The 13,287-nt window shown below is 43.9% G+C and overlaps 2 protein-coding genes across 11 annotated transcripts in view; one reads left to right on the forward strand and one right to left on the reverse strand.

Moving 5' to 3' along the window:
- Positions 1-6,428, forward strand: part of LOC118358473 (probable C-mannosyltransferase DPY19L3) — a 194,834-nt gene extending 188,406 nt beyond the window's left edge. For 6 of the 10 annotated variants that reach the window (XM_052480397.1, XM_052480407.1, XM_052480421.1 and 3 more), the window contains 2 exons: positions 354-512; positions 1,251-6,428. In XM_052480397.1, the coding sequence (XP_052336357.1) occupies positions 354-512; positions 1,251-1,463 (372 nt within the window). In that variant the 3' untranslated portion in view covers positions 1,464-6,428. The remainder of the gene's footprint in view (positions 1-353; positions 513-1,250) is intronic. The other 4 variants (XR_008080150.1, XR_008080155.1, XR_008080156.1 and 1 more) reach the window with 4 other exon arrangements.
- A 947-nt stretch (positions 6,429-7,375) lies between these two features.
- si:ch211-186j3.6 (neural-cadherin) overlaps positions 7,376-13,287 on the reverse strand; it is a 239,580-nt gene continuing 233,668 nt past the window's right edge. Inside the window, exons 32-33 of the mRNA XM_052480386.1 lie at positions 12,639-12,793; positions 7,376-10,678 (exon numbers count right to left, since the gene is read on the reverse strand). Coding sequence (XP_052336346.1) covers positions 10,160-10,678; positions 12,639-12,793 — 674 coding nt within the window. The 3' untranslated portion in view covers positions 7,376-10,159. The remainder of the gene's footprint in view (positions 10,679-12,638; positions 12,794-13,287) is intronic.

Below are 13,287 nucleotides of genomic sequence, written 5' to 3' on the forward strand. Positions count from 1 at the left end.
GGGAGGGCTCGCTCCTCAGGTTCGGGGGCTCTGGCTCTGCCTGGGGGACGTGAGCGGAATGCTCCCTCCACACCACCCTGCTGTGCGTCTGTCTGCCACTCAGCGCCACAGAGGGGTCAGCCCCCAGCACCAGCACAGCCCACTGTTAACACTCATCACAAGGTCTCTCATAACCAACTCTCTATCAATAAGTCATGCCTGCCTATGTGTGTGTCTGTGTCTATCTGAGCCCTGTGTTGTGCTGTGTTGTCCTCTGTGTGTGTGTGTGTGTGTGTGTGTGTGTGTGTGTGTGTGTGTGTGTGTGTGTGTGTGTGTGTTATCCCCTGGGTGTGTTTCTCTCCTGGTCGTTTCAGGTGTATCAGATCTACGCCCAGCAATCCCCAGAGGAGGTCCACAGGATCCTGCGCGCGGCGGGGGCTGATTTCGTGGTGATGGAGGACAGCATCTGCTACGAGAGGAGGCATGGCCGGGGCTGCAGGCTCCGAGACCTGCTGGATCTGGCCAACGGACATGTAGGTGTCGTTTCTGGCAGGGGTTGGGATTCTGCGACGTGATGCCAGCTCTTTCACGAATGTATGAGTGTTTTGATGTGCGTTTGTTTGAACAGGAGGTAGATTGTTTGGTTAAAATATATTTTTTTGAGAGCTGATAGGAGGAATATTGATTGGATTGCTTCAGTGTGAGAGAAAGGGAGTGCGGGATAGATTCTTTGGGTGTTTGTGAGATTGGGATGGGTAAGGGCTGTTTTGGGGCGTGTGTGTGTTTGCATGTGCTCTCTCTAAATCACATGTTGTCCGTCAGCCTCTGTCAATCATAGACACATCAAAGTATGATTGCTTTGAAAGGGCTCAATTACAGGCAGCATCGGGTCTGGAGATTCATCCTCCTCTGATCTGCGTCTCACCGCTGGTTGAAAGATGTATTTTCTCTCCTCCCGCTTTTGATGCAAGGAATAAATGAGTCACTGGTTATTTGGGTTTCTGGAGGCATGTTTGCCTTGTATACCGTCTCATCCTTCCCGAGTGGTGAATGTGGGGTTAGTAATGTTTCACTGCATGTGAACCCCACATCCACATCGCGTAGTGATTGGCGCAACTCAGAAATCTTTATTGAGAGAATCACAAAAACATATTATTTTAGTTGTTGTTGTCAATTATTGAATTCCCTGGATCCTTGTGGTACAAATCTAACTCAAGGGTACTATTTGAATGCATTTAATGTTGAATGCATCTAATGTGTTTTTGGATTAGATCATGGATGGCCCTGGGGACAATGACCCAGACTTGGTCCACTCTACCCACCCTCGCTTCTGTGAGTCCATCAAGACAGACGGCCCTGCCTACACCGCCCTCTTCACCCGCGTTTTCCAAAACAAGACCTTCCACGTCTACAAGCTGAAGAGGGGCAAGAAGAGAGCCAAAGCCGACAGAGAGCCAGTGGCCATGGAGGATAAAACCCAGTAATAAGACCCTGGGGACCCCATAAACAACCCCCGCCCATCCATATCCAGCAGCTCCCCAGTCTCCGTCTCAGCCTCCTGCTCCCTTCCATGTTGATAACCTGATGACTGCTCTGTGCTCCCTGCTCTCTGGTCTACTCGACTTCATCTGGAACCATGGCTACAGTCTCCCTCCCTCCTTCCATCCCTCCCTGCGCCACGGCAGCCAGAGGCAGGTAATCACGGCCGGCTGACACGGCGCTGATTTGAGCAGCGTCTGATTGTGGCGGGCGAGCAGATGAGCACATGCATATCAAACCAGGGCTTTGTGTCAGGAAGCTCATGTTTAAACAGGAGAGGAGGGATGACGGCACATCACAACAACATTCACGGCTCCCTCTCGCTTTCACCCAGACTAAAGGCAGAGCAGAGAAGAAAGAGGAGAGGTACCTTTGAGAGGGAGCTGATTGAAAGCTAGAGCAGTGGGGGTAATTATTGCAAGGACCAGTCTGGTCTCTTTGGTGGCTGGGGCTGCAGCCTGACTGCACAGCTGCACCCTGTGCCATTTCCTTGTTTTTAAACCGTGCCATGGCTCGTCTCCACTTGTTAATGAGGACTCCTCTTTTGATACTCTCTCACAGAAACACAAAAGTTCTGCATAAGTTGTCAGTTGTGGTGTATCAAGGGGAAGTGGCATTCTCATTGTAATGCATAACAGTCCTATCACTGTGAAGAGGATTTGCTTGTTCATTCCGTTGCATTGAAATTGGATGTTTAATTTAGGAGTTGGCCAATAATACATTTTACGAGGGAGAAGTAATTTCATTATGTTTGCCTAATAAGTGCATACTAATGTAATGTTTTTGAGCATTGACATTCTTCATTTTCATATTTATTAATAATTCAGTTGAGATGCATTGGTCATTTAAACCGACAGTATTTTTTTTAAATGAGCAAATGCTAGAGCAAATCATGTATTAACTGTGTCTATTCACACCCAACTCAACACCACAGAATCAAACCGTATTATGTAGAAGGACTGCATTGTGGGTAAACCATGACCACTGGTCAGTGTTGAATGAGGTGAATGGTTAACATATTCAGGGCAACTGGTCTATGTAGGACTGGCTAACATACCGTGGGTATCAGAGGTATTCAATGCCTTGGATTTTGTTTCACGTTGGTGGGCTACAAAGTGGGATTGAAATAGATTTAATTGTCATTTTCTCATCATGGATTTACACAAAATACACAACGTCGAAGTGAAAAGAATTTAAAGAATAAAATGTAGACAGATGACTAAACATTAAATGACTCAAATAAAGTTGTTGAATATAAGTATGCAACCCCTTTGTTTTGAAAGGCTACCCCGTCCTCTGTCCCCCATACAAGGTCCCTCAGTCAATAATTGAATTTCAAGCACAGATTCAACTACAAAGACCAGAGGGGTATACAATGACGCAAGCTACAGTAGATCTACTCAGGGTTTTCTAAAGCTAGCCAGCTTCAGTTACTTTCCCATTCCAGCTCAGGCTTCATCCGTACTACCAGGGGGGATATTGCTTGTCCGTCTACCAAACTGCGTGTGCATGTTGCACGTGGCTAGTCAAACACCAGGCTTTTCATTGAGACTGCGTGTGCATGTTGCACGTGGCTAGTCAAACACCAGGCTTTTCATTGAGACTGCGTGTGCATGTTGCACGTGGCTCGTCAAACACCAGGCTTTTCATTGAGACTGCGTGTGCATGTTGCACGTGGCTCGTCAAACACCAGGCTTTTCATTGAGACTGCGTGTGCATGTTGCACGTGGCTCGTCAAACACCAGGCTTTTCATTGAGACGATGGTGAAATAATCCATGGGAAAGTCGGTGGCGTATTTTCATTTGTGCCAAAATCTAAATGAAAGAAAAGGTATCTAGCAAATTCACCGGGCTTTCGTGTGAAATAGACTTTTTGAAGCAGTGTTTTTGTATTACTTTGGTGTGGTTATCAACACAAGTAACTTTTCCCCCACTCCTTATTGATCAAATAATTGTATTAAGTCATGCAAATTTTTGTACCGTGCGTGAAGTTTCAAATACGGTTGTCATTACTACATGTGGATTGTGATTAATGTGTCCATGTTAAAATACCTATTTGGATAGTCCCATCTGTAGATGCTCTACAAACGTTCATACTGTCAATATGCTATCAAGGTCAAACTATCTGTTGATAAGCAACTGCGGCTTCCTGTCATGTTGCGGTTAGGGTTATGTTGCGGTTAGGGTCATGTTAGGGTCATGTTGCGGTTAAGGTCATGTTGCGGTTAGGGTCATGTTGCGGTTAGGGTCATGTTGCGGTTAGGGTCATGTTGCGGTTAGGGTCATGTTGCGGTTAGGGTCATGTTGCGGTTAGGGTCATGTTAGGGTCATGTTGCTGTTAGGGTTATGTTGCGATTAGGGTCATGTTGCGGTTAGGGTCATGTTTAGAATAAGGGTTAGGGTCATGTTGCGGTTAGGGTCATGTTGCGGTTAGGTCATGTTGCGGTTAGGGTCATGTTTAGAATAAGGGTTAGGGTCATGTTGCGGTTAGGGTTATGTTGCGGTTAGGTCATGTTGCGGTTAGGGTCATGTTTAGAATAAGGGTTAGGGTCATGTTGCGGTTAGGGTCATTTTGCGGTTAGGTCATGTTGCGTTTAGGGTCATGTTTAGAATAAGGGTTAGGGTCATGTTGAGGTTAGGGTCATGTTGCGGTTAGGGTCATGTTTAGAATAAGGGTTAGGGTCATGTTTAGAATAAGGGTTAGGGTCATGTTTAGAATAAGGGTTAGGGTCATGTTTAGAATAAGGGTTAGGGTCATGTTTAGAATAAGGGTTAGGGTCATGTTTAGAATAAGGGTTAGGGTCATGTTTAGAATAAGGGTTAGGGTTAGTAGATAGTTATTTGAAATTTTACAGATGCTTTACAGACGACCCACCCGAAACACGGCAAAGCCTTGTGTTTGAGGCAAATCCAACACAACTCATCACTGAGTAACTGTATCATTATTTTCATCACGGTATGGGCATGCTGGACATTGGCAAAGACTGGGGAGTTTTTCAGGATAAAAATAAATGAGATTAAGCTAAGCACAGGCAAAATCCTAGAGGACAACCTGCTTCAGTCTGCTTTACACCAGACCCTGGGTGAGGAATTCACCTTTCAGCAGGACAATAACCTACAACACAAGGTTGAATATACACTGGAGTTGCTTACCAAGAAGACAGTGAATGTTCCTGAGTGGCCAAGTTAGTTTTGGCTTAAATCTGCTTGAATCTATGGCAAGACTTTTTAAAATTGCTGTCCAGCCATGATCACCAACATCTTGACAGAGCTTGAACAATTTACTGTATAAAATAATAATTTTCAAAAATCGAGGTGTGCAGAGCTCTTAGAGACTTACTCCAAGAAGACTCACAGCCGTAATACTTAGGTATAAAAAAATATATATATATACAGTTGATGTCGGAAGTTTACATACACCATAACCAAATACAATTAAACCCAGTTGTTCACAATTCCTGACATTTAATCCTAGTAAAAATGCCCTGTCTTTGGTCAGTTAGGATCACCACTTTATTTTAAGAATGTCAAATGTCAGAATAATAGTAGAGAGAATGATTTATTTCAGTTTTTATTTATTTCATCACATTCCCAGTGGGTCAGAAGTTTACATGCACTCAATTAGTATTTGGTAGCATTGCCTTTTAAATTGTTAAACTTGGGTCAAACGTCTCGGGTAGCCTGTCCCATTCCTACAGACAGAGCTGGTGTAACTGAGTCAAGTTTGTAGGCCTCCTTGCTCGCACACACTTTTTCAGTTCTAACCACACATTTTCTATAGGATTGAGGTCAGGGTTTTGTGATGGCCACTCCAATACCTTGACTTTGTTGCCCTTAAGCCATTTTGCCACAACCTTGGAAGTACGCTTGGGGTCATTGTCCATTTGGAAGACCCATTTGCGACCAAGTTTTAACTTCCTGACTGATGTCTTGAGATGTTGCTTCAATATATCAACATCATTTTCTTTCCTCATGATGCCATCTATTTTGTGAAGTGCACCAGTCCCTCCTGCAGCAAAGCACCCCCACAACATAATGCTGCCACCCCCGTGATTCACGGTTGGGATGGTGTTCTTTGGCTTGCAAGCCTCCCCCTTTTTCCTCCAAACATAACGATGGTCATTATGGCCAAACAGTTCTATTTTTGTTTCATCAGACCAGAGGACATTTCTCCAAAAAGTACAATCTTTGTCCCCATGTGTAGTTGCAAACCGTAGTCTGGCTTTTTTTATGGCAGTTTTGGAGCAGTGGCTTCTTCCTTGCTGAGCGGCCTTTCAGGTTATGTCGATATAGGACTCTTTTTACTGTGGATAAAGATATTTTGTACCTGTTTCCTGCAGCATCTTCACAAGGCCCTTTGCTGTTATGGGATTGATTTGTACTTTTCACACGAAAGTACATTAATCTCTAAGAGACAGAACACGTCTCCTTCCTGAGCAGTATGACGGCTGCGTGGTCCCATGATGTTTATGCTTGCGTACTATTATTTGTACAGATGAATGTGGTACCTTCAGACGTTTGGAAATTGCTCCCAAAGATGAACCAGACTTGTGGTGGCCTACACATTTTTTTTTTCTGAGGTCTTGGCTGATTTATTTTGATTTTCCTATGATGTCAAGCAAAGAGGCACTGAGTTTGAAGGTAGGCCTTGAAATACATCCACAGGTACATCTCCAAATTTGGTCAATTAGCCTATCAGAAGTTTCTAAAGTCATGACATCATTTTCTGGAATTTTCCATGCTCTGTAATTATAAGTGAAATAACCAGTCTGTGAACAACTGTTGGAGAAATTACTTGTGTCATGCACAAAGTAGATGTTCTAACAGACTTGCCAAAACTATAGTTGTTAACAAGAAATTTGTGGAGTGGTTTAAAAATCAGTTTTAATGATATATATATATATATATATATATATATATATTTTTTTTTTTTTTACGGTGTATTTTGTGTAGATAAAAAAAAAAATTTGAATCCCACTTTGTAACACAATAAAATGTGAAGAAATCCAAGCGGGGTGAATACCTGTGATATGTAGTCTAAATCCTGATGTAAACAAATTCAGACGTAACAGGGAAATGTCAAATGATTCAATACTGTAAATAGTTCATGTGTGTTATTTTATTGCATATTGGCAATGTGGATTACATCATGGTATTATTTAAATAGTTAACAACTTTAGAGTATGGAAGTGCCTTCAAAGTTGTTCATCTCTGTGTTGATGTAAAATGTGTCTGTTATTGAACCTAACAGTTGCTTGTAGAGCTGAAAAAGGAAATAAAAAATGTTTACACTTCATTTTCATAGTTGTATTTTGCATCACTTAAGCTTCATGTCAATTTGAGAGCTTACAGGGCCAAATCTTGCAGGGGGTTTAAATATCAAACAGGCATCATTTTGGGGATTGAATGCAGACTGATTACATGAATGTTTCCAATATTCTGTCGACCGTATCAGATTTTGTACCATCTGCAAGTCATGATGACAATTTTCCATGGCCCAGTCTTCATTACTTAACACTGTGTTTAATCTAAAAGACACACACTCTGCTAATCTGGCGTTTTGTGATATTTCCTTTCCTATTGTTCTGCGTCTTGTCTGTTCACCCAGTAAATGGGTTGGTCCTGTTTGACGTGCCTGTGGAGAAATTGCACTAGTTGGGGTAGCATATCATGTTTTATGATGTTTCATCTTCCTTGTGAATGCAGTTGACCATTGATCAGTGTTCCATTTTCTCATCGAAAGTGTTTTCTGTGTTGCTTTGTATGAGGGAGAAAAAAAAAATGTTTTCACATGTGAGATTCTGCTGTCATCATTCTTTTGATGTTCACACCAAAAAAATATAATTGCAAGACAATCTCCATCATTGCATTTATTCAAAGTCCAAAAACAATATATCTTGCTTGAGGCTTTCACTTTCTTTCCTAGTCCTGTATTCCATAAACCTCATCAACTAGATTCAGCTGTGGGATGTTTTTTTTTTTTCTTGAGTGGAGGCAGGAACGTAATGACAAATAATTTGTCAATTGCAAATTGGCCGTAAGAAGCCCAAAACGATATATTTCAAACCTTGTATACATTTGTATACGATCAGAGACTCTATTATGCGTGGGGATACTTGGGAATAGATTTCCAAAATTAAAATAATTTGGAGCTGATTTCCTGGTGTTCTTATAGTTTTTTAAAATGTAAAACAATGACATTTTTGCTCAGAAAACTTGGAGCACAAAAATAAAAGCACACGCGGGCCAAATTCAGCCTGTGGACCACCATTTGGGGAACGCTGCTATAAAGTCACATCATGCTTAAAGCAAACAATCAGGAAAATCACTGATTTCAAATAAATTAATATTTTATTGAGAAAAAAGATTGATGCAAATACAAAACACCAAGATATCTATATTCAAAGCCGGTCATGATAATGATTAAAAAAAAGATAAGTTCACTTTTTCTTAAAGAAGCAGTACGTGATCCATAGTTCTTCCATTGACACATTAAAAAAAGCAATGACTTTATCTTCCTATATACAAATGAGGTAAAAACATAAAATTCCACAATATGTTTGTATCCATTAGACAATGTTGAAGCCATTTATGATACAAATGAAAGTAGAATCTTTTCTCTGCAACCCAGAGAGAAATCCTGTGAATCCCAAACACAATCTTCACATTTTAATCATTATTTTTTACTAGCTCCTCTATAAGCCAGGTTCCTGGCCAACCGTGCTCGGAGGATGAATCAAAACTCCATCCCTTGAGGAGCTTTTGATGCCTATGAAAAAGCATTGCATTGCGGCAGCGTTCCGTTCCCTCACCTCCCTATCCTATTTTAAACTCACGTTCTTGCTGCCTTCAGAAAATTGGCACGTTTGAAATCCGTAATCAGAATGTCAACTTCTCAATCGACTTTTAAAACTGCCATGATCCTTTGGTTTACAGCATGACAGCTCCGCCATCAACTCCCATTAGGATTAGTGCGCTGATGTGTTTTTAACACACTCCTACCCTTTACTGTTGTACCGTCACGCTCAACATGCAGCGTTTCTGCACTGATTTTTTTTTTTTTTTAAGTAAATCAAAATAATGAGAAGGGTGTGCTGATGCTACCTTGAAATACATGAAATACAATGTTGGTGTTTAGTCTATCGCAGAGGAAGGTAACATTACTTATTTATTCCATTTGCTGTGCAACAAACCATTTCCTCTACTCCCCATGGAGCTTCACAGCTCCTCACACAAGCACATTTAACTCAGAGTCCCGGAGGTGCTTTGAATCAGCACAAACCTTCCCTCCTTTCCACTCTTCCTCCCTTCTGCATTCTTTGGCTAATTTCACCTCCACTCTCCACTCCTCTCTCAAAGCAGAGGCGAACAACACAAATGCAGTGAACGCTGGCTTCTGAAGGGTTTTTAGTTTGGGCAGATTGGTCCTGGTTTATATGATAGGGGGGGAACTGTTTGTTGGGGGCATCATCCTCCAGCTTTGGGGAAGATAAATAGCTGAAGCCCACTGGGTGAGATCCTTCGTGTGAATAACCATGTAGCTGGGTCATTTCCCTTTGATCGTTCAATCTGCTGGGCTCATACTATTTACTGTGAACGCCCCCCCCCCCTTTAACACAACTGGTAAACACTCCCTTCCAGACATATATCAGTGAACACAGTCAACTATAACTGCCTCCACTATCACAACGCCATGGCAACAGCAGCGATGGTCAGAGGGTGTCCACTGTCAATTCTATAGGAGGCTTCGGCGCGACCCTCTCTGCACTTTTTTCACCTTGGACCGCCATTCACGATGAATTTGTCATTTGTATTCATAGCATGGTCCTCTGCTGCAATGGTGGTGTTCAGAATGTTTGGTATTCCTGAGAAAGAAGGTTAAAGCTGAGAAACAGAAAAGGCCCTTTCCTCAGCTCCTCTGTCCTTTCCTTTTCTTCTCTCCGGCTTGATTTCTGAGCTCTCTTCCTCCGGTGAATATAAATGAATAGAGGGGAGAGTGAAGTGAATAGAAAACCAAATCAAGGAAGGAGAAGTTTAGGATATAACATACGAGCACAACTGTTAACTGTGACTGCACACCCAGCAAAGAGATTTTGGAAAGAGAGCCCACTGGAAGGCCACAGAAAAAAACTATTCCTGTATCAAATGTCTAAGCGGTTTTTCAAAACACTGATGTATCACAGACATAGAGAACAGAATATGGCATATCAAGGGCCAAAAGGTGCGAGGCAATCCTCGCAATTCATTTCACTGACAAATATAATAACATTTTCACCCGAATTATTCTCAACTGCAAGCCACTGCAATAGGTCTGTGTGCCATGTAAGTGCCATAATTAATCTGTCCATGTCATTGATTGGCAGTTCCCATTATCCAGTGAACAGTGAGTCTCAGCTATAGGCCTGGTTAGGTTAACATCAGTCCCAGCCTCAGCCTCGCTCTAGGCCCGTTTAGAGAAAAAACCCTGTGGAGAACAAGTCACTCCCAGAGGAGAGAGGCCAAGCTCTCCATCAGTCTCTCTCTCTCCTTCCTGAACTTCTCTCTCTCCTCCTATGCTTCCAATTAGTTTCCTGTAGCTCTGTAGTTTCCTGCTGTTTGGTGGTCTCTGCAGCACGGTAGCTTGGTCTGTCTCCCTCAGCGTTCAGAGGTCGCTGGCCTCGGTCTTCTCGTAGAGGGCTTTGAGTTTCTCGAAACGTGGGCCCCAATCTTTCAGGGAGTCTTGGCCCCTAGCCGTGTCCTCCTCCAGCCCGGCTGAGCTGAAGGAGCTGAGGGACCCGGCCAGCGAGCCTCCCCCCTCCGTGGAGAACACCTGCAGGGAGTCGAAGGGGGCCGACTCTGGGGCCTGGTCAGCGTCCCGGATGATCTCACACAGGTAGCGGGCCAGGTCCTGGCTGGAGAAGGACAGGCTCTTTCTGGCCAGCAGGAGGGGCCTGCTCTGGCCCTGGGCGAGGGACCTGATGGGGGGCACATCCCTCCGCAGGGTGGTGGTGAAGGAGGAAGGGGCGGTGCTGGCGCCCAACCTGCTAAGAGTGTCCTGGGGCTGTTGGTGCTGGGTGTGGGGGTGGTGATGTTGGTGGATGGCCCTGGTTCGGCTGTACTGGACAGACTGGGCCGGACTGGGCTGGAGAGACTTCTGTAGCTCGGCCATATCATATGCATTCTACACGTACACACACACGCACACGCGCACACACACACACACACACACACACACAGGGAGAGAGGATGGAACGTCAAAATAGAGAATGGAAAGGAGGAACAAATGGACAGATGGAGCAATAGAGAGTATTTCGTATTTTATTAGCATCCCCATTAGCTGTTGCCAAGGCAGCAGCTTCTCTTCCCGGGATTCAAACAAGTTAAACATCACATCATAGAGCGTGATGGTGAGAAGAGGAGAAAAAAAGAGCAGAGCTTCCTCTGCATATGCTCTACCTGTCTACATTTACACTCTGTCTTCATTTTCTCCCTTAGTGAACAAAATCCAGATTAATTCTCTGCTAGTGGAGAGGTGACAGACTGTATTACCCGAATACACTAAGTAATCTGAGGGAGTGTGAAGGGGGCGAGGGGAGTGTTTCACTTCAACAGAGCACAGGGAAATATTGGACGAGGGCTAGAGAACATCCATTTTTATATAACACACAATCACTTCAGCATTCATTTGATTCAGGCGAGACTGATTCACCCTCGTTACCACGGCAGCGCTTCACTCTGGAGAGATGGAAGCCTGGGCCCTGGAGGAAAAGAGGATGGAGAAATGGTAGAGTGGAGGAGTAAATGACACACGGGCGGGTGTGCTCTGTAATTGATTACCTCAAATAAAATGTTATTTGTCATATGCTCCGAATATAACAGGTGGAGGAGACCTTACTCACAAGCCCTTAACCAACAATGCAGTTCAAGAAATATTTATTGAATTTAACTAAAGGAAAACATTGTTCTAAAGTCAAAAAGTAACACAAGAAAATTAAATAACAATAACAAGACTATATACAGGGGGTACTGGTACCAAGTCAATGTACAGGTTAGTCGAGGACATTTGTAAAGTGGCTATGCGTAGATAAACAGCGAGTAGCAGCAGTGTAAAAACAAGGAGGGGTTCAACGTAAATAGTCCGGTGGCCACTTGATTAATTGTTCAGCAGTTTTATGGCAGTTTAATGGCAGGCTCTCACATCTAAAGATCCACCAGAGGACCTCTTAAAGGATTTCAGCATCACTAAGCATCTGATCATCACGTTATGTGTCACTGTCACAGTGTCTCCTGACCCCTCCTGTCTCAGCCTCCAGTATTTATGCTGCAGTAGTTTATGTGTCGGGGGGCTAGGGTCAGTTTATTATATCTGGAGTACTTCTCTTGTCCTATCCGGTGTCCTGTGTGAATTTAAGTATGCTCTCTCTAATTCTCTCTTTCTGTCTTTCTCTCTCTCGGAGGACCTGAGCCCTAGGACCATGCCTCAGGACTACCTGACATGATGACTCCTTGCTGTCCCCAGTCCACCTGGCCGTGCTGCTGCTCCAGTTTCAACTGTTCTGCCTGTGATTATTATTATTTGACCATGCTGGTAATTTATGAACATTTGAACATCGTGGCCATGTTCTGTTATAATCTCTACCCGGCACAGCCAGAAGAGGACTGGCCACCCCACATAGCCTGGTTCCTCTCTAGGTTTTTCCTAGGTTTTGGCCTTTCTAGGGAGTTTTTCCTAGGCACCGTGCTTCTACACCTGCATTGCTTGCTGTTTGGGGTTTTAGGCAGGGTTTCTGTACAGCACTTTGAGATATCAGCTGATGTACGAAGGGCTATATAAATCAATTTGATTTGATTTGATTGATTGTGTGTAAGGAGTTCATGAATATTCAAACACTCCACTAGTGTCTTTTTAGTTGGAGGTGAACCAGAGTGAGAAGGTGTTACAATGGCATGGTGGGGAAGAGGAGTGTGCTTGAGCTAGTGTGGTACCCATAATGCCTAGCCTCGAATCCAACCTGAATTGTTTCACTTCACAAACTCAGTCTGGAACTGCGTTCAGTGAAACCGTTTGTGACAAGGGACAAAAAGGCACTGCATCACATTGTGCGTTAGTGTGTAGGAGACATAGATGTGTTCGCGCTTACCTGGTCCTCCTCTCCTCCTCCTTCCTCATCGTAGTTGAGCACGTTCTCTCTAATGTCCTCCCAGCCATCATGGTGAGCTGACACGTGGTAAACGCCCTCCTTTAGGCCCTTGTAGCTGCGCCAGCGGGTGTACAGGAAGATGCCCAGCAGCAGCACTAGGGGGCGCCGGAGAGCACAGAAGGAGGAAGAGGCAGACGCACACAGAGAGAGAGAGGGAGAGAGAGAAAGTTCCTAGTTCAGTTTGATTAGAAGTGACTGCGTGAACTGTTTCCACTGCGTTGATTTGACATTGCATTATCAGCATGATGGCTGTGCTGAGAGGCCTGACAGGTGGAGTGCTGGCTGACTGCTGGGACAGCTACTCAATAAGGTCTCTCTCTGCAGAGTTGCAAATGGTGTTCTCAAAATCAATCCTCCCCTATAGACTGTTGTGACCTTTAGAGTATATTATCTACCCATACAGTTCTTCTCCATAAATCTCTCTATACTCTACCCCTCCCTCCCCCTTCCATCACACCTTATTTGACTCAACCTCTCAGCTTTGATCATTCCTCAGATTTCTTCCTCTCTCTCTCTCTCTCTCTCCCTCTCCCTCCTTCGGTTTCTTCAAATTCCTTTTTCTCTATCCCTCTCTCCCTCTCAATTGCCC

The sequence above is a fragment of the Oncorhynchus keta genome, chromosome 2, assembly GCF_023373465.1.
Source record: "Oncorhynchus keta strain PuntledgeMale-10-30-2019 chromosome 2, Oket_V2, whole genome shotgun sequence".
Lineage (NCBI taxonomy): Eukaryota > Metazoa > Chordata > Actinopteri > Salmoniformes > Salmonidae > Oncorhynchus > Oncorhynchus keta.